Consider the following 23833-nt stretch of genomic DNA (forward strand, 5'->3'; position numbering starts at 1 on the left):
TTTTTTTTTTGCCTGCTGATTTTCATTAGGGCTTCACTGTTGCCCCCCCACTCAATTTTTGTGACATGGCAAGGGACAACACTGCAGCATTAGCATCATCAGATCAGCTCAGTATGATTTATAACCTGACACTGAAACGGCACGTTCTTATTAGGTCACTTCCTTTTTTCTTCAATGTTTGTCCCTCTGTTTTTTTTCAATGTTTTTTTGATTTACTCTGCTCTCCTTGGTTTTGACAAGCGCTAAAAATTGATCCTCTGTGCCTGGCTGTCACAACCCAGCAGCCCACCCACCACCACCCAGTCAATAGCACTTGAAAAAACCTTGCAAAGCGGGCCAGGAGGATACCTGGGAGTGTGTGTGTGTGTGTATATATATATATGTGTGTATATGTGTATTTATTATTATTATCTAAAAAAAAAAAAAAAAAGTTAAAAATAATATAAACGTGAAAATACTCAATGGTAAATTGAAAAATCGAAAGCACCCAGCTTTCCCAGTAGCGTGGCTCCCAGTGCATTATTTCAGACCATAAATCCCTGTTGTTTAATCCAGAACAAAGCACATCACTGCTGGATTCTTGTGCTGTGTGGCTCACTTGAGCTATTGTGTTAGCAGTGAACAGAGGCTCATTCTTATTTAAAGAAACAGGCACTAAATCCTGTCATTCTGAACAGGGCTGTTTAGACAGGGCAAGAAAAGTGCTGTGCTGTTTGAACCTTGTGATATTTTGCACAATGCATGTCACAAATGTTTTATTAAGACCCTAGAGATCTGTGGAAACCTCTGGAAATGGTGGAATAACTTGTCCCCTTTAAATCCGCATGGTGTCAATCTCTAGTACAAAGTGAGCTGTGAGATACAGTCCTTTTCTCTTGTGGTTGTCCACACAGCGTCCACTTCAAGCTCAGTTGGTGACAGGCTGGTCGTCAAGGTGATGCTCCCTCAACACTCCACAGAGGAAACATGTCCAGCTGTGCAGCCTTTTGTTTACACCTCCTATCTATTTCTCTCTCTCTCTCTGTCTGCTCACTCCCTTCTTCCCTTCCCTCCTCCTCTGTAGCTGGGCATCCAGTAGCTGAGCAGTAGCATAATCAATGTCCATAAATCCATTGTCCAGTTCCTTTGTAATCCTCACAGAGGTAATAACACTACCCTGAAGCCAAGCTAGCCCTACTGCCGAGGCTGCTGGGGACTAATATCATGGCCAGCTCAGGAGGAGGGGGGAGTGGGTTTAATTGGCTGAGAAACATGCAGGGAAGAATGAAAAGAATTGGAGGGGTAAGGTGAAATAAGGCAGAGCCCTTAGTGTAATAAATCCAGTATAGTTGAGTAGTTTCTCCAGACTATACAAATCTGTGTCAGCCTCCTAGCCTCACTTTCCAGATGATATCATATTAACTGGATTCGTATGTCCACTACTGTAGCTATAGGAATAAACTCTGTTTATATCCCTGCCACAAAATGTCAAATGTATACAAAGGTATCAAATCCCTCAAGTCAAATGTATCTGATATACAACGTATGGTCAAAATTTTGGCTGCCTGCTCGTTCATCATTGTATCTGAAATCAAGGCGAACCATTTGTAATTAATCCTCCTTTGCTGCTGTTACAGGTTTTAGCTTCTATTTACAGATTAGATGAGTCTAGAAAGGCTTTACATTACATGCAGAGCCATTTCTGTGGGGATATGATGGCATTCATTCATGAAAAGATTGGTGAGATCAGGCATGGGTTTTAGGCATGGGAATGATTAGCTATGGATTACAAACAACACTCCAGCTCAGGCTTGTGTCCGTAATGGATGCACCTTAAAATAAATGAATTCACTGATAAAACAAGGTGTCTTCAAACACTCGGACTATAGGGGTAGTTTCCCAGATAGGGATTTAGCCTTGTCCTGAACTACAGAGTATTTTAAATTGTGATTTTCTACTGAAAGGAGGGTAAAGTTCTGGACTAGGCTTTGTTTCTGTACTGTGATGACTATGGTATTGAAATTTTTATTTGTGTGGAACCCCAATTATCCTTTCAGTTCAGCACTACTTTGGCTTGGATAACGAAAGACTGTCAGAAACTTGGTCCTCCTCTACCACTCTCTCTCTCTCTCTCTCCCCCGCTCTCTGTCTCCCAGGGGAGGATTTCAGGTTGAGGGGAGAGAGGCAGGAGAATGAGAGAGGGTTGCACTCTGAAATCCAGACGACTCTGTGATTGTGTAAAACCCCCAGCACATCAAAGCTTCTTGTTAGAGGATTTAGAGAACAGAAAAAAACAGGGTTATGTTCTTTGTTAGAGAACTCCCAATTGCAACATTCCAATATTCTCCCTGCACTGAAGATCAGCGCCACACACACACATACGCACACACCTTTAATTTAGTGGTTTTCCCTGAATCTGTCCTCAGCCACATTTCATCCTGGCTGACTAATAAAGACTGACTGAACAAAATGACGGTGCTGAATTATGCATTCATATTATGTACACTGTCAGTTTGGCTCTTATTCATATTGAGCCATGACAACACTTGATTTAAGTCTCTGGTGTCCTTGTCACAAAGGTGCAATATTTTTGAGAGTTTGTGCAAAGACAGTAATTAAAAAGTGAGTCTTAGATTCATAAAACTACCTCCCATTTACATCACTGAACAATAAGCCCTTGGCTAACTTCATGTTAATTTAGTCAAATCATGCCTCAGAAACTAGTTTAAAAGCTCAGGGTGAGGCTTAAATAAACAACTACATTGAAAATGTCTGCTGTTAGAAAGGTGGAGGAGGTTCTAAATAATAATAAACACCCTGCATGAAGAAATGCTTGGACACACACACCCACACCGGTTCTGCTTGGTGTCTGTAGTATGACTAGATGGTGTTGAAGTGATTGTGACAGGCCTAATAACAGTAATTGCTAGCAGGCTCAACACTGAAGCAGAGCCTCTGACAGGCCCAGCCTGAACAATGGGGGCACCAGCTGACAGCAGGACCTCGATACAAGCACAGCAACAATCTTCCATACACTCTTACTGCCCTCACACACTCCTACTTCCCACTTGAAATGTTGTAATTTCAAGTGTTCAGGTCTAAAGCAAGTTCAGTTAGTTAGTTAGCCTGATCTATTTTGGCGTTTTCTGTTAGCATATAAATGGAACTGATATGAAGTTTCTTGGCCATTAACATCTCCTTGTAGTGACATTAATAGGAACAACCAATCATTTTAATTATTACAAATTTTAAGCAGGTAATAATTTATACAGCCATGTCAAAGCTAAATCCTGCCTGAGCTAATGAGCTAACACTCTAGCCAGAAATATTACAATAAAGACTTAGAGCTAAGGCTAGACCTAAGAGGAAGAAAAATACTGTATACTGATGAGGTGGTCTTCTGTATAGTGGACAATGTGCCATGTTAGGTGTCATACACATTTTCACTGTTTCGTTAGGAGAAGATAGTCTTGTTAGGGAAGAAGGTGAGACAGAGCTAGCCATGCTACCTTCTGAATTACATCCTGAGGAATGCAACATTGAAAATGTGTTCATTTCTTTCAGTAAAACAGTACTTTAAGGTGATTTTGTAGCAGCAAAATATGATATAGTACTCTTACACACTATAACAAGCAAAACAATCATACTTTACTGTACTGTTAAAACAAGCTTGTTGTGTCACTTAAATTTTTAGCCTCTATATTTTCTCTGCCTTGCACCCAGTGATTCTGGGTAGGGTCTGGACCCACCGTGACCCTGAACCCAATAAGTGGTTACAGACAATGAATCAATGAATGAATTTTTTTTCTCTTCTTCTGTAGTAAAATGTACAGTAAAGGTCTTTTCACACAGAGTATGATTTATTCTCATGTAAAAAAATTGCGATTTTTAACACCCAGGAAACAAGTCAGACACATTTTCTGTCTCAGCACTTTGAAATCACAGGAAGACACCGGAAGAGGAAGAATGAATGGATTTATTGAGTAGGAACAATAATGAATCTGTCATTTTACTGTAAGCTGTACAGCAACTAAACACAGACCGAAAATGCAAGTGTCACTAGAACAACACGGGGAGTTCAGCAGTGTTTCTGAAGGTCACTGGGGGAGTTTGAGGCTCTGCTTCTGTGTGTTGCTCCCCTCATTAAAAGGGATTATATTTTCCTTAACTTCTGCATTTTAGTAGTCGGTGATTATATTTTAAGCTTTTGTGTTCTGCTACAAACAAGACAAGTTGTTCAGCTGCCGCCATCTTGTTCATTTGTTTAGCCTGTGACCATGGCAATGTGGCTCTGATTGGTCAGCCTGATTTTTAATGCATTCGTCAAACATTGCAGTCAAAAGTTCTTAAACCACAAAAGTTATTTCTTTATTTTATCTTTGATTTGTAAAACGAGTACACAAGCCCTTTTACAGATATAACTGCTGACCATTAAAACATAGTTGCATTTCATACAATAACTCACTGAAACTGTTATTAAAGACTAAATGTCATTAACATTAATATCAAATCCCTGTAACTTGAAGGATGTTCATGTGTAGCTTTTATTCTGGAGCATATGTCTGGAAATATGTCTTGTGCTCTATTCGGACTGGAGTAAATTTACATGGAGTCCTGGGGGATTTTCTTCTTTTGCAGGTTTATATTCCCCACCTTCTCTGAGAAAATTACAGACCAAGTTACTCAGTGTTTTTCTCTAAACTATGTGCTCATCTGATAATATTAGTCCCGTCCAGACAAAATATCTTTGAAATTGTCTTGGCAGATATCATCTCACGTTAGAAAAAACAAAATCATTTCATTTTTTTTTTGGACAGAGGCAGGGAACGCCAAAAGGTAGAGAAGATCGGCAAAAAAATTGGAGGCATTCCTGGATAGGCTGGAATGGAGCTGAAATGTGGCTGGTGATGAAATTGTAGTCTGTCCCCTCCATGACACTTTTGTAAGGACCGACAGGCACCCTATTATGCTGCCCCAGTATGCCCAATGCTGAACAGAAAGGCTGGTTATCACCAGCTGAAACCTGTCAGTGGCAAGGTGTGGGTGACACCGCATGCCGCATCTGAGGGCGAGAATCTCAGCGAGATGCCAGCGGTAAGATCGGGTGCTATGGGTAATTTCAGGGCACATAGGAAATAAAACACACCGTATTCTAGACTAGATACTCTAACTGTAATGCATGCCGATCAAATAAGTTTCATCACTGAGGAGATGTGTGAAATGTTTCACCCTGATACATTCAAAGTCTGAATGCCTATATGTGTATAAACATCTGTGACCCTGTGTATTTGCATGTGTGGCGTGTCTTAATCGCTCACTATTATTTGAGCATTTTGTAAAAGAGGATAAAGACAGAGAGCGTCTTTTGTTGAATTTCTGCTGCTGCCAGAGACGTGTGTAAATGAGAGCCAGATAGATGTGCAGGTTGGGGAAAGCTTTGCCTTGAGTGTTAGCAGAAAACGATCCTGCTGCCAGATGCCATCTCCACTCGCGTTAAAGTTGTGCTTTAGGCCGCGGAAAGACAAAAGAAGCTCAATTCTGTTTAGAGAGCTTTGATAAGTTCACTATTGTCTGGTTATGTCCAAATGATGTTGCTGCATTGTAGCTTATAAAAGCAGGAGCTATTGAAAACCTGCTGCTGAATGAAAAGGCCTCAGTGTTTGCTCTCATAATACATTTTAACAATGATTTTTTAAAGCACATTCAATGACAAAACACTCTCATGTCATAACACTACATTGAGCAGGATTTTTTTTTCTAGTGGATGGAAATAATAAGCATAGATACTTTTCCTGCAGCTTTTCCTCTGGGTTTTACATTTCTTTTCTTATCTGCACGGGCTACTGGTGGGGCATTCTGCATTCCATGAACATACACAGTGTCAGCTGGCATTTGTTTCACTTAAGCAGGGTGTGTATTTGTGCCTGTGCGTAGAAACATGTGTGTGTATGTGTGCCATGAAATATGACACAGAGGACAAGGACACTTGCCCAAGTGGAGAGTAATCTAATCAAATGTGTGCAGGTAGAATAAGCTTATACCTAGTGACAAAAACACACAGCTCTGTGCGGCTGGAAAAAAGAATGAGGCAGACAGCGCGAATGAAATGAAGGTCAAAGGGGATCTACAAGGACGTTATTTGCTATTTTCTTACTAAGGTTAGATACAGGTTCTGGACTGTCTACATGTTACATAGCTGTATCTATTACATTTAGCTAAAATGAATTACAAAGATAAAATGCATTCAATACATAATAGTGCTGTTAAACTAGTCTCACCAGTCGTACGGCCATGACCAGATGTTGTCCTGGGAAATTTGGCTTTATTTATTTATATATTTATTTTCATTTTACATTTTTCGATATTTTAAAAATCCACGAGCCACATCTAAGTTTCTTCCCTGTCAAGAATGTGCATGAATTCAGAAAATAACTATATAATTTCACAGAGGGTGTCCAAACCTTGCCTTACAGCTGTAGTTACTCAGTTGTCTTGGCTTCCTTTTCACAGCACTCTATAAATTAATACATGGGTTAATGCCGTTCTCCACCACAAAATTCCTGTGTCCATCACTGTGACTTAACTCAACTTACATCCGAGCGTGCTTGTGAATGTTTACGCTTTGAGACAAAGGCTTCAGATGACCCCATCAGTGTCAGGTGGACAGTGCAAATACACATACACACACATGGACACTTGCATACACATAAACACACATGTGGAGCTGCGATATGATATGCTGAAGACCAGCTGTGCTCCAACAGGATGCAGAACTGATCCAGATGTGGGAGAGGAGAGTGAGATGACAACAGGGCTTTTCACAAAGTACTTGTTTTATTTTCCCTCTCCCTCTCTCAGCACTGTGCGGGACGCCCTATGATAACCATCTCTGCTTCAGTCACTTGTCCAAATACTTACCATCCCTGCTGATGGAAACACAAATTCACCTCTTTCTTAGAACCACATCCATTTGTAATCACTAGAGAAACCTCATCCATCAGCTGTACCAAAGCTAGGGAACAAAATTTACTTTTTAAATATATTCCTTATTTTGGAGTAAGAGAAAGAGACTAAAACCTATTGGAACTATGCAGTGATAAACAAGGTGTAAAATATATAAATAAAACAAACCTCATATCTCACATTCATCAAATTAGACACTCCAGCAATTTTTCAAATGTTCTGCATAAATCAATAGTTGAGATGTTCAAATTTAGAGTGGTGTGAAGAGAAATTATGCATTGGGGGCAACTCTTTACACTGGTGGCAACAGAAACCAGGGTTACAATGTCTACAATCCAATGTAATGTTGATAATAGTGTATGGTTTTATTTATTAATTTCTTTAAGTTTTTATTTTTTATTTTATTTTAATAATCATTCCATGCACTTCTCTGCCAACATCTTATCATAAAGCTCTCCTAAAACAATGTTTGAGAAAGTAGGCAGTGCTTTCTTTTAACAACTTTCTGTGCGAGTAAACAATTCTTTACCATTTCTCTTTAACAGGGCATTTTCACATTGAACCACCCCAGATGATTTGTTTACGTCTTAATTCATTTAATTAAGTAGAAATCTTGAAAAATCTGTGGAATGCCTCTTTAATAAAGCTTGGCGTTCTCTCAAGCAGCTTCATGAGGAGACAGCTGGGACAGTTTCTCAACAGGCCTGGAGAAGTTCCTCATATGCTGAGCACTGGGTGGATGCACTAAGGGAGAATCTTATATAATGGTTAATATATCATTTTATTAATTAGCACAGCTGCTCCAAATTTATTTGTAAATAGTCCTGAATTAATGTCACAAAAGTTCCCTAACTTCCTGTGAGGTTTTAGCAAATCATGTCATTTCTGCTTGCATACAGTGGTTGTTGGTGTTCACAATTATTAAACAAAGCTTAAAAAGGACAGAAATATAGATCTTAGAGCAGAAGAAAATAATAAAATAAAAGCTGTGTCGCATAACACCTCAACGCCGGAATTATCCAAATTAATTTAATATGATCACCACACAGGAAATACGTTTCTGAAGAACTGAGAAGGTGGTGGTTAGAAATGCGTGGAAACCGAGTTTCAGAAACATAAAGTTTGGGATCTCAGAAGAATTAAAAGAAGAGCTGCAAAAACACAAGCAAGAAAATATGTAAAGTCTGTGAACTGAGAGAAATAAAGAAACAAATCGCTTTAAAGTTTTAAAATGAACATGAGGATAAAATGGGATCATGAATACATGAAATACATGAGTTCCAGGCAACAGTAGATGGACCAGATGGATGGGCAAGAGGATGAATTAGTGGATGGGCAAGTGGACGGCCATTCTGATACAGTACAACTCTTGTGTGGACAAGGCAGTGATAATGTCTTGTTCTGGGGCACATTGATGATGAACATAATGGCAATTTCTGTGTGCAAGATGAAGCAAGAGTTAAATTAAACTCAGTGCCATGGTGGAATGGCTGTTTATGCAAGATATCACTCATGTTTATGCAAGATATCACACCTTTTTTCATTTGCACCATTAAGAGCATATCTTTTTTTTTTTTTTTTTTTTTTTTTACCCCTCAATAAATGTTCACATGTAGTGGGAATTGTGTTGTCCAGTATAATTATTGTTAATTATACAATAATAATTATTGCATTGACCTTGGGTTTGTAAAATTAATACATAAATATATTAAAATAAAAAAATATAAAATAATTGAAAAAGTTCAAAGAACATAAAAAAGAAATAACATAAAACGTTTACTCTCCTGTATTCCTCTCACACTAAACCACTGTATTAATCTAGGACTAGAACTGTAATAAGTGTCAGCAATGCTTAATATGCAACCTATACTGGTGAAGTTGAATATCTGATAAATAACTGGGGTACATCCACTCACGTACGAAAGACTGAATGTGTGTATATTTACCCAAGTGTTCATAGACTGTGGTAATGGAATATGGACATAACCCGTAGCATAGGACCCTCCCTCCCTCCCTCCTGCTGACCCAGAGAGATAGAGCCCCCAGCATGTGGTGATCAAACTCTGGCTTTGAATGGGACAGCAGCCCTGGTGGGGCCACTGGAGCCAGGCCCCTTGCAATCTGAGGCCAAGGACAATGTTTGAACACCTGCCCAAAGCTCTCAGGAGCAAAACTGCAGTTTGGGGAGGGCTTGTTATTCCTCGCTGTCAGGAAAGCGGAACATTTCAGCTGGGCCCACACATAGTCCCACGCAGACTGGACTAGGCCGGTTTAAACACATTGCTACAAACTTACACATGAACATACAGTGCCCAGCAAAACACCAGGAACACATTACCTTCATTTAAAATCTGAGCTGTGTTTATTGAATAACTGGATCAAACATGCTGACATGGCTAACAGTGAATGGAAGCTAGCATTAGCATAACTACTCAAAAGCTACATTCACACAGCAGGTAAAAGAGGCCCAAATCTGATTTTGTGACCAAATCTGATTTTTGTTCTGCTGTATACACTATCTGACTATCTGTATACACTATATAATGACATATATCTGACATCAGTCTGAACAGATCACACACCTAAACTGCCCAGTGCTTCAAGCTCTGACCAGCAGGAAATGCCAGTCTGTTTCATACAAAGCAATTTTTAAAATGAAGAAACGGGGACGGACTCTTTCACTGTGCACCGCTGTATCACATTTTTTTCATTCATTCATTCATTCATTATCTGTAACTGCTTATCCAGTTCAGGGTCATGGTGGGTCCAGAGCCTACCTGGAATCATTGGGCGCAAGGCAGGAATACACCCTGGAGGGGGCGCCAGTCCTTCACAGGGTAACACACACACATTCACTCACACACTCACACCTACGGACACTTTTTGATTCGCCAATCCACCTACCAATGTGTGTTTTTGGACCGTGGGAGGAAACAGGAACACCCGGAGGAAACCCACGTGGACACAGGGAGAACACACCAAACTCCTCAATGAAATAGGGTACAAAGTTTCCTAGATACGTGTAAATGTACTTTTTTTATATATATATTCCAAATAAGTTCTATGTTAAAAAACAGAGTATTCATTAAAGACTTTAAAGAATATTTAAACATGAACTGATGTTTCTTTAAGCACAGGTTTACATGTTCTCTCGCAAACACAAGATCTCCAAAGAGAAGGTGACACGTGCCATCAAAATGACTATAAGATTTGCATGAAATCCATTTGAAAATTATAAAACTGATATAGAACTACTCTGAAAGAAGCTCTTCTCTGATTTATAAAAACACTTAAGATAAATTTCTGTGAGTTTTATTTTCTCATTAATGGGAGACAGAATCCTGAATTAAGACGTTTCACACGTTTGCTGTTTTCAAATAATTTTTTTTTTTTTTTTACAAAAAATCCTTTTCCATGTCCTAAGCACCTCAAATTAAAATGAAAATGCTTTGGATCATAGTCTGGAAATCATTCTCAGTGGCCAGAGTGACATAAAATCACACGAATTCCGATCTGGCCATTCAGTGAGTGTCACTCTGCCACAGATCGGATATGAATCGGATTTCACATATAAAAGTAGCCCAAATCTAACGTTAAAAAATCAGATTCAATGCTATTTGTGCTGTTCACACAGCCACACAAACAACACATCTGTGTCACATATGAAGAAATAGATCAGATTTTTTACCTGCTGTGTTAACTTATCCTAAGTTAACTTATATGTTGGCTTCACTGACTGCTAGCTATTTGAGTTTAAGGTCACCATGATCAATGTCAAGAATCAGTCCTCAACATTAAGTTGTGGAGAAATGAAAGTGTGAGTGATGAAGCACCATTCGATATCTTTGGGATGACTCAGAGTGGTGTTTACAGTCCAGAACTAATCATGCAACTTTAGAACATGATCTCACTAATGCACTCCTTGCTGAATGCCAGCAGACACTAACAGCCTTGTTTTAGCATCTAGAAGAAACATTTCCCAGAAGACGACACATTTACATTAGTGAATGTGGACAAACAATGTATTAATGCCCTTGATCACAGAAGAAATGTTGCCCCACAATTCTTGTCACGTTCTGTAATTTTGAGTTAAAACTGCAAAATAACATACATCACAACAACCATTTTGTAACTTGTATTTCAACAATTTGCTCTTGAAATGTGATCAGAATGGGCTGTATGTAACACAGGACCGGTTACTGAAGCACTTGAATTGTTAAAAAGGTTGAAACACTTTTAGAAATAAAAATATGCTTTTAAAATAAGCATTTCTATGGTCTCTATGTACTCACAAAGCACACCATCATACTCTAAATGAGGTTACACACACAAATTCACAAACTACCATGTGACTGCATCAAGGATGTTCAGCAAATGTCACTTAGGGACATCAAAATTTAAAGTGAAGGATAAAGCCGTGTAGAGAACTTTCCAGACCTTATTATATGTTTGTGACAGATATATCACCGGGGGCTCTTCTGGGGTACCATATACTCAGAGTGAAGTTTTTCAAATTCTGGACCATAACGTTAGAGCATAGGGGTAACTGTCTGAATGTGTGCTTTTTGAGGGTTTACCTTTTTCTTGTCTCTCATGGATCCTTTGCCTCTAACCATGATCTTGCATCCTGTCTCAGCTTCCAGCTGCTTGGCGGTGAGGCCCCGCGGACCCAGGATCCGGCCCACAAAATTAAACTGTAAAACACACACACAGAAACATATACAACAGTTACTTCTCTGCTTCAACACCACATCTATGCTACATCAAATCCAATAGATGAAAAGCCAACCTTTCCACAAAACAATGCAGTACATTTTCACAGCGCACTGCACAATATTTCATCACTCTGACCTTGATGTAATTGTATTATGCGAAACAGCTTTGCTGAAACATGTAAGACCTTGTTTTCCCAATGCATTCAGTATTTACAAAACCATTCTTAAAAAGTAAAAGAATGCACATGTAGACAAGCGCCACTAACTGATCATGGCACTGAAAATGCTAATGCACATCCTCAGGGTCATAAAACATCACCTTCAGAGACATTGCCCAGCATTTATTAGATTAAATCAAGCTTTAATTCTTGAGTTGTAATGCAATATTCAAATGCGCTAACTGCCTTAAAAAGAAGGCTTTCAGCACTTCGTGTTCTTCAGTCTCTAGAGCGTCTGCCTTATTTTATTTTAAAATTCATTTTAACAGATTTACAGAAGTAGTAACAAATCAAAACAGTGTTAAGTGTCCTAAGAGAGTTATATATATTTTTTCACATGTATTAAAGCGCTCCTCTGGTCTGAATCCTTACCCATTAAACATTGCCATTATTGAAAGCAACAACAAACTCATGTATTCACTAATATTATCTTTCACTCGCTGTTTGTTGCATGTGCAAATTTCCAGGCTTTTAACAGCAGATTCATGATATGTCCAACCATTTGTGGAGATTCCTTATTAATTCCTATTTTGTGCGCAGACAGTTTGAATGATGAAACAAAATGGGAAACTCTGCAGTGGTGGCACATGAACTGAAGGTCACTATGCCCAATGCCAAGGGTCACCATTGTGTATAAAGCTCCCCAGCACTACGTTGTGGAGCTGTGTAACTGAGCTCTCTGGAATGATAGAGCTCTATCCTGTACTTTTGGGATGAGCCGGAGTGCTATTTATAGATAATTCAGCACCCTGTGGCTTAATTACATCAAATCCTCACAGAAATGTTCCACCATCTAGGGTAATTCCTCAGAAGAGAAGCTATTGTCATATATATTGGATAAGCAGATGCCATATCATGTGTCCAAATTATATTAGCAGAGCTCAAGAGGTTAAACACCAACAAAGAATTCCTGGTTGATAAAGAACAAAAAACAAATCGTGTTTAAGAACCAGCAACCCAGGAGGAGAGAGACCCTGGGGAAATGAGAATGAGATCCCTGTGAGGCAGCTTGTTTGAGCAGGGCTGTCTGAGCGTTATCTCACGAGCTCATCAGGCCAGGCTCTGACAATCGAGCTTGATGTGAGGTGGATGGGTCCCAATAGTGTGGAGTACGGCCCCCCACCTGCTTCGGGCCCACCATGACAAGATAAGAGCCCCCCCGATCGTTCACCCGATCGATCAGCTATCAGCGCTGACCTGAAGCTTGTCCATCAATAGACCAAGGGCCTGTCCACACACAGGCAGCCACACGGATTTGAATGACAAGCCTTAAAACAAAGTCAAAGCCAAGAGTGGTCTGAGAGATAATGGGGAAAACTAACTGCCATTCTGCTGTTTTCTAAGTGCTTTACAGCACTAAAACTGAGCGATTAAAAGGCTGAAGAAAACAAACTCATCAGTGCAGAATCTATGAAAAAACCACAGGTAATCAGTCGATAATGAGCATTAATAAGACATTCAGGATGCCTTACATTCCATCGCATTGAGGCCAGACGCTGCCACAAAGGCTATGCAGTGCACAGAATCCCATCTATGATCGCGCTCAAGTGCTCGGCTTAATTTGAATCACATCCTTTAAATCCAACCTAGCTCTCTCTCCCTCTTCTACCACAAGGAATTCCATTCATCAAAGAGACGGAGTCAATATGACATCTAACAAAGGTTTGATTTTGGAGGTGAGGCGGTGGGCACACAGCTTTGCCAGCCACAAAGAAAGATCCCGTTTTACATAAAAACTCCCCCAGTTCTAATCAATAATCCTCCAAGGCCTGATTTATCAATGTATTTGGTATTCAGACGCAATGTTCTTCTCACACGAGCGACTCTGTGCATAATCGACTGCTTGTAAAACACGAACTTTGGACACTGTTAAGTTACTGAAAATGTGTGTGTGTGTGTGTGTGTGTGTGTTTATGTATATTTGTGCTTGATAACAGCATGTTTTTTCTCCATGCTGCATGCCTGTCCAAGAGCAATTAAATTGTGCACCATGGTACAAAAGCAAGAGTGCATTCATGACATTTGTATGCATGTGCACTAGTCCTTGGGGAGAAGTATTGTGTTTGTGTGTGTGTGTGTTTGTGTGGTTGGATCACACAGTAAGCACATCAGACGGATGGCTAATACCCATATATTATAACTGATTCTGATACGCACTGGGACATAGGGCCATCATCTATATTCCACAGTGCATTGTGTGTTGCAGCAGTAGTATGTCTCATAGACAGCAGTACGAAGCACAGCTGTACCATGTAGGAAATCTAAAAGATGTAGTATAGATTTGCGCAACTTTAGCAGAACAAAAGCCTTCAGTGAATTTCTGCATATGGTATGAGCCCATTAACTCTTCCCAAACTGTATTTGGTACAAAGGTACCAGGTGTTGCTGTTAATACTAGCTGAGCTACAAAGCAATAAACATCAGTCTGTTTACCTTAAAGACTAAAAGCTGCTGTTAGCAGCATTTTCTGGTCTAACAAGCTGCATGACACTCACTATAGTCAAAAGTATGATCAAATGATCTGGCCAGTTACTTACTAACGGATTTTGGAATTTTATTTAGTTATTTATTTAATTATTTGACATGGACAATACAGCAACATTGGAACTGTAATATAATTATGCACAAAAACTAGATGAACTGTATACAGTGTTTGTATCAAAATACTAATTTACAACACCATTCTATAGGAGGCTATTTGAAAATTGTTTGGCCTTAATTGTTTAAAGATACAAAATATATATATACACATATATACATAAATACATGTACACAAAAATATACACATACACAAATAATATATGAGGACAGTATTGTTTTTCTTTTAATCATAATTTAATACCTCTTCTAAACAAAGTAACATTAGACTGCATTTTCAACTCAATGGGTAAACTGTTCCCAAGAGTTGCACCTCTAATGGAGAATGCTGATTGTCCAAAAGAGGATTTACACAACGCAATACGACAATTTCCATTGAAAAGAATATTTTCTTACTAAGCTAATGGAATATAAAATTAGTCCCAAATGTCATTATGGTTAATTATTGTGGAAAAACATTGATTTCAATCTTCAAAACACACAAAACACAGTGACTGGAATAGCACAGTAGTTTGGTTGAACATGGCTCAACTAGTCATTTCTAGGTAGAGCTGGACAACGGCCAAAATGTTTACCACAATAAAAAAGCCACTGAAAAACCAAGCCAAGAACTGAACACAACATGGCATCGCCATCAAACAAAAACCTCTTGGCTTTGTCAATATTTATTTTTTTAAAGTAACTTTAAAATTCAGTGCAATGAACTGATGGCATCGCCGTGTAATGACCGTCAGTCAGTGAAAATGACAACACTGAAATATTGTAAATGTATAACAACCATTGTCACTGAAACATTTTATATTGTGATATATATTGATATTACATTATTGTCCAGCCTTACATCTAGGTGATAAAAAAATCACTTGGAAATTCAAAAATGAGTGGAACAGGAACATACTTGTCATGAAACTGTAACAAAAAGTAAAGAGCAGCTGGAATTTATAACAAAGTAAAAAGATAGAGAAATAATTTTGTTGTTCCAACAGCAATGGCACAAATATAGCAGTGGGTTTTTAATATGAAAAGTTGCTTTAGCTCTTAGTCAGCTGCCATATAAGGAACTTGACATTAAATACAGCACAAAGGGCACATTCTATTCTATGCCATGAAGACACAGGCACATGTGCACACACACACACACACACACACACACGAACAAATGTCATAATGAGACATTTATTGGAAAAATGATCTCTTCTTCAGCTCGTGGCTGAATTCAAAGGTAATTACAACCTACCTGTTGAAGCGATGGCAGGTAAAGGTTATGTACGCTAAGCCTTCACTATGGAGATTGAGGGCTGTTCGGTATATCAATGGCAGACGAGCATCTTTTTCCAGACTTATATGGACAGATTCCAAGGTGCCCTTGGATAAGTAATCGGGGGAAGTAGAGGCGCTCCAGGAGGCCTTCATTTTCATAAGAGCAGCTTCGCTCACACAGAGGCAAAGGCAAATTACACTGACATATAGTGCTCCCCATACCCTGTCATCTGGATACATCTCCCACAGTGACACACCTCAGTGATGCCTCTCATACAGAAAAGTGTCTGCCTTAGAGAAAATATGGAAATATGAAAAAATGTGCATGCATGTTCATGAGGCCTTTTTTCAGTGCTATGTCATTGCAAGACAATAACACTCAAAATGCAATCTTTACACCAGCAGGGTGCTGTGGAAAGTATACGCTCCAAAATAATGGGGCTAAAAGAGCTTTATGCGATAGTAGAACCACTTTTGGTTCCCTGAAGAACCATGCAATGCAAGTTTTTTTTTTTTTTTTTTTTTAGAAACTCTCTAGCATTTTTCAGCTTGACCTTATACTGTTAAGTCACTTACTGTAGAGAACAAATTTTGCTTAGAACTTAAAATAACATCTTCCAGTTCATCCAGATATTAGCAAGTACTTTTATTGCCATTGTCTGCTAACAATTCTTCATATATAGCATGCTTTTTTATCACAGAGGCACACTATTTATTAAATATATCTTTACAGGATTCAATATGGAACTAGTGTGAATGATAAATAAATAAGTACTTCAACGTCATATTAACCTAATCTTTAACATGAGAATAATCATGAGAATAATGGTATAACCCAATCATTTCAATAAAATGGCCTAGAAATCTAAGAGAAAAATAAGAGCTGATCAACAGAAACGCAAATCATTTGGGTAATTTTGACTTTTACAGTATTCACAAAAAAGTTACATCTTTTCATATCATGAAACATCTCATGATATTTATAGCAGTTTTCCTTTTCACCCCTGACTAATGCAGTGTGGAGAATTTAGTGTTGAGACTATGGACAACAATTCTCCCGAAGTGGCTCCCTCCCTCTGGCCTATAGCCCAACTTTGTGATCTGAAAGTGCAAGCCCTGGCATAACCAATGCTTTGAATCTTTACTGATATCCTGGTTCCAAATGTACTCTACACACAAGCCCTATATATTGCCACTGTCGAAACAACTTCATATTCTTTTACAGAAGGGGAAAATTCTGACATTTTGGTTCATGTTCCTGGGAAACATTTGTTTCCCAAATGTATATATTTTGGCCCAGATTGTCTACAGTGTGTTAGTTGTTGGAGAATATAACATGAACAACCACCACCACTCAACCTATGAGTGATTTATTTTAGAGATTTTATTCCAGACTTATTTTCACTTGAATTGTGTCATAAAGTATATGCTTTGTACAAAATATACCAGCAGAAAGCTTGGATTTGATGCCTTCGGGGGCCAAATAACGGCCCTTCTTTTCTGTGTTTATTGTGTATAATTTCTTTACCCCAGTGCTTCCCAATCTCAATCTGTTCAGCTCAGGAAAGGCTGGTTGAGTTACTGACAAGTTGAGTCAGGTGTGTTAAGGCAGGTGTATTAAGGCACAGTTCAGTGCTTTCCTTTATTTAACCGACCCACCTCAACTCTTTTTAATGCAATGAGTGTTTCTATCAGCTGTGTTTGGAGCAGAAAATCAATTTGCAATGGCCCTCTAGGAACAGGGCTGAGAAACACTGCTTTAGACTAGAGTCAGTAGCTGGGTCCAAAACCACATACAACCATATCATACATACTTAACTTACTATTTAGTGTAGTAGCACACAATTCTGAACCGCCAGTGTCTCCCTACCTATTCTCAAAGAAGAGCGTACTTTGCATGTCAACACTTTAAGGTCTACCTTTTTTAGTAACTGTCACTGCACAGATGAAGCAATAGCAAACAAATTGCCATGCATTTGTAGAAATCTTGACTGTGAAGGCGTATTCAAAAAACTCAATCCGGCTACTCTTATCTGAAATTAGAGTGCTCACACTTGAATGCCAGAAGATGTTGGAATTTCTGAAATGAGTGGGCCTACGCACTTTGCTTTATTAATATCAGTTCCTTTAATTAACAGCATCACACAAATCCAGAGTAAAAACCTAAGTATGCCGTGGCCTGATAGGAGCTCTGTGACTATTTTCACCTGCTCTCCACCTCCTCAGCTAGAAGCATCACTCTGAATTTCCCACTGACTGTTCTGTCAGCACTCTCCATTTACAAATGACCACATTGTGCTCTGGCATTCCGAGTGAGAATTTATCAGCACGCTTTATGTCCAGAAAGAAATGGACACCAGGGTAACAGGGATAATAACAAGTTAGGAAAGTCATGAAACGTCAGTCATATCATGCACCGTGTGGGAAGCAAGTAACAGCTTCAGCAAAGAGAGGTGTCCTCTCTCCTCCTCGGCACTGTCCTTAAAAACAAGCCCCTGGATCTAATTGGGAGTATGTATTTGTGCAAATATCAGCAATAAATGTCTTGTCTGCTTTTTAAGTTTTTTTTATTATTTATTTATTATTATTATTATTTCATTCAAAATGTGAAAGTGTCAGATCATTCCTGAGGTCATGTGTAAGGCAGAAGGACAAACTAATCTAGATGCCATTTGTTAGGAGGGTGCTGTTTCTGCCGGAGTGAGAGGGGAAGAGGAATGTAAGATTAAATAAAGTCTTATATCTTAACACGCTCGTATACGGATATATAAAGTAACATTTATGACACATATGTCTTAGGCATTGGTGATGGCCAACCAATGGAAAACATTACATCAGGAATTCACTGGCCCATTAGCTGATCTAGCCCCTGAGCCAAACAAAAAAAAAATTCTGTCAGTTCACTCTCAATATCAGAACAGGATAAACGTATACACTTGAAAACTATATTCACCAGTGCTGAGAAAAATACCCACAAACATACAGTTCTGTACAGAGCTCAGAGACAACCCTTAATTAATATAATATTTATATTTCATCTTTATAGTTTTGACATGTAATAATTCTTATTTAAACATTGCCAGCCAGACAAATAAATATGACCACCACAGGGTGCAATAAAAGAAATAGTGAATACATTAAATACAGAAATATTATATTTAATAGTGGAGGCTTTCTGCTTTGTTGCAGTGTCTAAAAACAAGGTTATTTTAAGTGAAAATGAAATAAACTACTGTGTCCTGGGCATTTTGCACAGTTCTATCCATGTAAAAAAGTTAGGACTGCACAAACAAAATCTTTGAAAAATTTCCAGACAGCTGACATTTTTTGGCAAACTATAGCAACAGAATGTAAATGCTGCAGGCTTGATGATTTACAGCATTAAAAAGCAACATGGATTGGCCAGAATAATAAAAATGAAGATCTTCCTATCTGCTGTTGTTATTATATGCCCCAGTAATTAAGCTCTTAAAAAAAATCCTTCAGATTGTTGTGTCTTGCATCTATATCCAAAATCAAGGTCAGCTGGGTCTGTTCAGCATTTTTAAACATGCCTCAGAGCGTGGTAGGATGTTAATTGCTAAATTGTATTATGCAGTACACCTGACTGGAAGCAACTGCCCTCATTATGTTCCTCCACTCATTTATTCAGAGTTTCAGCTTGTCACACATCTGTATCGCTCTGTTTGTCCCTGCAAAGCCTTGCCAATTTCTTTGCACATTACTAAGCTGCTTCCTTTCCAATCTTTCTGACACCCTGACCCTTGGTCTTGTATTTTTCAGGTCTTCTGATTAGGGATTATCCCTGCTTTAACCTGTGTTGCCTGTGTATTGACCCTTGCTTGTTATGAAGAATGTGTGGGAGTTGGAAGTCCCCAAATAAAGCTACTCAGTGCTTGTATCCTGTCACCTCCTCGTTGTTACGATTGGGGTAATTCTGATGGTGCACTCTTTAAAATCCTTGTTAAATCCATTAAATGTTGTCCTTCATTGAGTTAAAAATCTAAATCAGTGAGCACTCTTTTCCACAAATTGATTTGAATGTCTGAGGCAGACAAAGGAATGACCAAGATTTCATATTTGTGGCATAGCTCTTTCCCACAAGCCCTGACTTCTTTCTTGTGTCCAAACACTCCTCTGGCCTGTGGTGGAGCTGACCACAGCCTAAATCTCTGCAGCTGCAGGACACTGCCTTCTCCCCCACAGATGCAGACAAATACGTCCTATTTCAAATAGTTTCATCCCTTGTTTGACAGCATATTATACAATTGCTGGTAGTTAGTAAGAAACCACACTAACAGCAGATTCTGAAATGGAAGCTATGTATATGTTGATAGGCCTTTCACACTGGAAATAAAAGCTAAATCTTTGACTCATAGGGACGCTTTTTAAAGAAGATTCAATAGAAATCTGACATAATTACGACATGAAACACATGTAAATGCAAGGTGTAAACAAACTCAGTGAGCCTTGAATCTGCATGAATGCTGTTAATGCGTTCCATTTACAGCACCTGGTCTGCCACAGATAAAACCGATTTAAACTTCCTTTTCATAGACGGTGCTTAGGATGTGACCCATTAAAGCTCTCCTAAAAAAAGACAGAAGAGAAGGAAGTGAAAGAGCAGCAGCTGACTGCAATGAGGCACACTGTTTGTGCCTCTGCACATCCATGGACAGAGATACACACATGGATCCATGCCCTGCTTTATTCATACGCTTCCTGCACACACACAAAGCCTATGCGACAGCAGCGTGTACTCTACCTGAGTGGATGCATCACTTCCCCACCTCTCCACTCTCAGCCTGTCATCGGAGCTTTGATGCCGCGCTTTCACACACGCGTGCTCCTGTACCTGGGCCTTTTGTGCCAGCCACAACACACACACACCCCTCCTCGACTGCTGCTGGCGTTGATGAATGCCTGTGACCGTGCTGGTGTTTGTGCGAGTGTCTGTGTGTGTGAAGGGCGTGGAGGGGGCTGCAAGCATCTTTTTTGAAAGGAGTCAGGAAGAGAGGGGCTGCATTAAAATTTCATCATCCCCTTCAGGTGCTGCCAGGACGACTGAGGGTGAAGCTCAGGAATGGGATTGAGGTTTTTTAACCGCAGCACAATGAGCCACCCCCTTCTGAACCGCCACATTTCTGCACACATTACAGCCTTAAAAACAAACCTGACAAGAGTGATGCCTCTCTTCTCCTCAAAGATGCTGTCAGTGTACCAAATGCACCTAAATGTTTACAAAATATAAATCTAGTGGGGCATCCTACATGAATAGTGTTGTAGACTGTTCTAGAACTTTGGCTGCTGAGCTGAACTGGTTAAACATGCTTCTCTCAGAAATATATGTACAATACAAATCAACATGCAGTAGGTTGGAATTCATTCTGAACGTCTATTTTCCTGCACATGTTACACCCTGCGGCGCGGTGGCTTGGTGGTTTGCCTCTCAGCACTGGGATCTTGGGTTCAAGTCCCAACTGGATGGAGTTTCCATGTTCTCCCAGTGTCTGCGTGGGTTTCCTCCGGGGTCTCCGGTTTCCTCCCACAGTCCCAAAAAGAAAAGAAAATTGTCCTGATATGTAAGTGAATGAGTGCGTATGCGAATGAATGTCTGTTTGTGTATGAGTGAATGTGTGTGTGCCCAGATATGGACTGGCGCACTATCCTGGTGCCCGATGCAGTCATCCAGGTGGATGGTCATTCCTGGTCGGAGTACACGGTGCGCGTTTGGCTGCCACTTCTTGCCAGTGTGTGTGTGGATTAAATGTTAAGTGTTGATTGTAAAGCATCCTTGGGTTTCTAGAAAGGAGCTATATAAAGTGTAACATTAAATAAAACAAATGCAAAATAACTACAGCATTAATGGTAATAGTAATCTTTGAATATGGATTATTCAGAAGTTATTTTAGGATATACTCCGTGATCTTTAAAAAAACTGCTTATTTGAATTATCATAATGAAGTATTTATTAATGTAGGTGACCTCAAAATAATATATACTGATATTGGCGATAACCTCAAATAATATTGGTCTACCAGTGAGAGATTTGGAAATGGATAAACCAATACATTCACACACAGTGTGTGTGTGGAGAGTGTTGTTTGTTGGTTATTTTTTTAAACAAATAAACTCCTATTGTTCCGATAAACAGCTTTATAATCTCATTTTCTCAGGTGCTTAAAACTTTCACACTGTACTATATACGTGGCAGTTTGAAAAGAACTGGGGTAATCCTTTGAAAAACTAACTATGAAAACCTGTTTAGGGGAAAGAAACATTATTTCTTTTATAGCATCAATCCAAAGAACTTGAAATTGTTTCCCCGGTTTGGTTCCTCTGACTACAAAAAGCATTTATATGGAAAAGGTGTTAAGAAGCAGCACCCTGAGCTGCAGGGCTCCATGAATTCTTTAAATGAAGGTCTGATTTTACACAAAGAAACAGCAAACAAACAGACGAATAAAAGATTATGTTATTTTTGCCAGAGAATGTTGGTGTGGCACTTTTATCGTTTGATTGGGTGCATGTACCTGTGTGCCTACTGGCAACTGTATAAATGTATGAGTCATTGCGAGAGAGTGTCTGTGTCACAGTGCTGAATGATGTAGGTAACAGCTGCAGTCACCACTGGGTCACAATACACATTCACTTTCAGTTGAAGCCTACACACTGTTATCTACCGCAGTTAACAGGTTACTGGACTGTGTGTGCTCATTGTGCAGGTGAACATGTGCTACTTAGCCAAAGCCAATGTTTAATTATTTTTACCCCATTTTTCTAAAGAGTAGACTAACCATACTGTGACTGTAGCTCAACGACAAAGCAGAGTAATTTCAAACGTAACTGATTTATGGCAGCTATGCACAGCATGCCGATTTGTTATTTGAAATTCCTCAGCCATGTATTTTCAACTGTGAAAGAGAGTGGCAAAAACATGGCTTGCAGTGCAGTAAGAAAATCTAAACTTCATGCAAATTACAAGCTGGAAGTGTGAAGGTCTGTCTACTTAGGCAAAAGCAAATATGAGGAGGGGCCTATGTACAGTACACAGCCCAAATGTGTGTGGCATGCTATCATCCAATATTTCATCTGAAATAAAACTATATTGATGCCATTCAGTCACAGGAACACAAGTGAGCTCAGGTACTGATGAATCGTCTTGGATCAGCAATGCCACTCCAAGTCATCCCAAAGATATCTAATAGAGCCTAATTACTTCCTAGGACACAAGTCCACAGCACCACATCACTCTACTCTTGGCATTGAGCATGATGAGCTTAGGCCCATGTGCAGTTGTTTCGGAGCACTCATGTCACGAGTTACTGTCAAGATTATACAAACTGTGTGCACAAGTCTGAATTGACCTCTGTCCACACAGCCGAATTCACTTACAATAAAAACATTTTGATATACATTCATTCATTGTCTGTAACTGCTTATCCAGTTCAGGGTCCGAAGCCTACTCAGAATCATTGGGTGCAAGGCAGGAACACATCCTGGAGGGGGCACCAGTCATTCACAGGGCAACACACTGACATACTCACACCTATGGACACTTTTGAGTCACCAATCCACCTACCAATATGTGTTTTTGAACCATGGGACGAAACCAGAGCAACCGGAGGAAACCCATGCAGACACAGGAAGAACACACCAAACTCCTCACAGACAGTCACCAGGAGCGGGACTTGAACCCACAACCTCCAGGTCCCTGAGCTGTGTGAGTGCGACACTACCTGCTGTGCCATTTAGACATACAAATAACTGTAATGGAATAGGGTACAAAGTTTCCTAGATACGTGTAAATGTACTTAAACATATATCTGATTGATGCGACCGCCCAACTATGTTTACTTCCAGTTACCACTGGAAGCTTTATGCCACGTATAAAAATTCTACTCACCAAATAAGCAGCAGCTTGCGAAAGTGGAGCTACAAAAGTTAAGCTAATTTTTAAATCAGATTTTGGCACCAATTTCCCACAACCAACAAGTGTTCATGATTGGAGTGAAAATCAGTTCTTGGAAGCTCAGCTTGGACTGCAGCGCTGGCAGTCTCCCTGAGACCTTCCTTGAGTCAATTTTTAAAGTCTGCAAT

The 23833-nt window shown here is 39.4% G+C and overlaps 1 protein-coding gene across 5 annotated transcripts in view; it reads right to left on the bottom strand.

Annotated features, from left to right (window-relative positions):
• The window catches only part of LOC136705161 (KH domain-containing RNA-binding protein QKI), a 95666-nt gene that overhangs the window by 32225 nt on the left and 39608 nt on the right, over positions 1-23833 (bottom strand). For all 5 annotated transcript variants that reach the window (XM_066678443.1, XM_066678446.1, XM_066678445.1 and 2 more), the window contains exon 3: positions 11520-11636. In XM_066678443.1, the coding sequence (XP_066534540.1) occupies positions 11520-11636 (117 nt within the window). The remainder of the gene's footprint in view (positions 1-11519; positions 11637-23833) is intronic.

Source organism: Hoplias malabaricus, chromosome 8, assembly GCF_029633855.1.
Source record: "Hoplias malabaricus isolate fHopMal1 chromosome 8, fHopMal1.hap1, whole genome shotgun sequence".
NCBI lineage: Eukaryota > Metazoa > Chordata > Actinopteri > Characiformes > Erythrinidae > Hoplias > Hoplias malabaricus.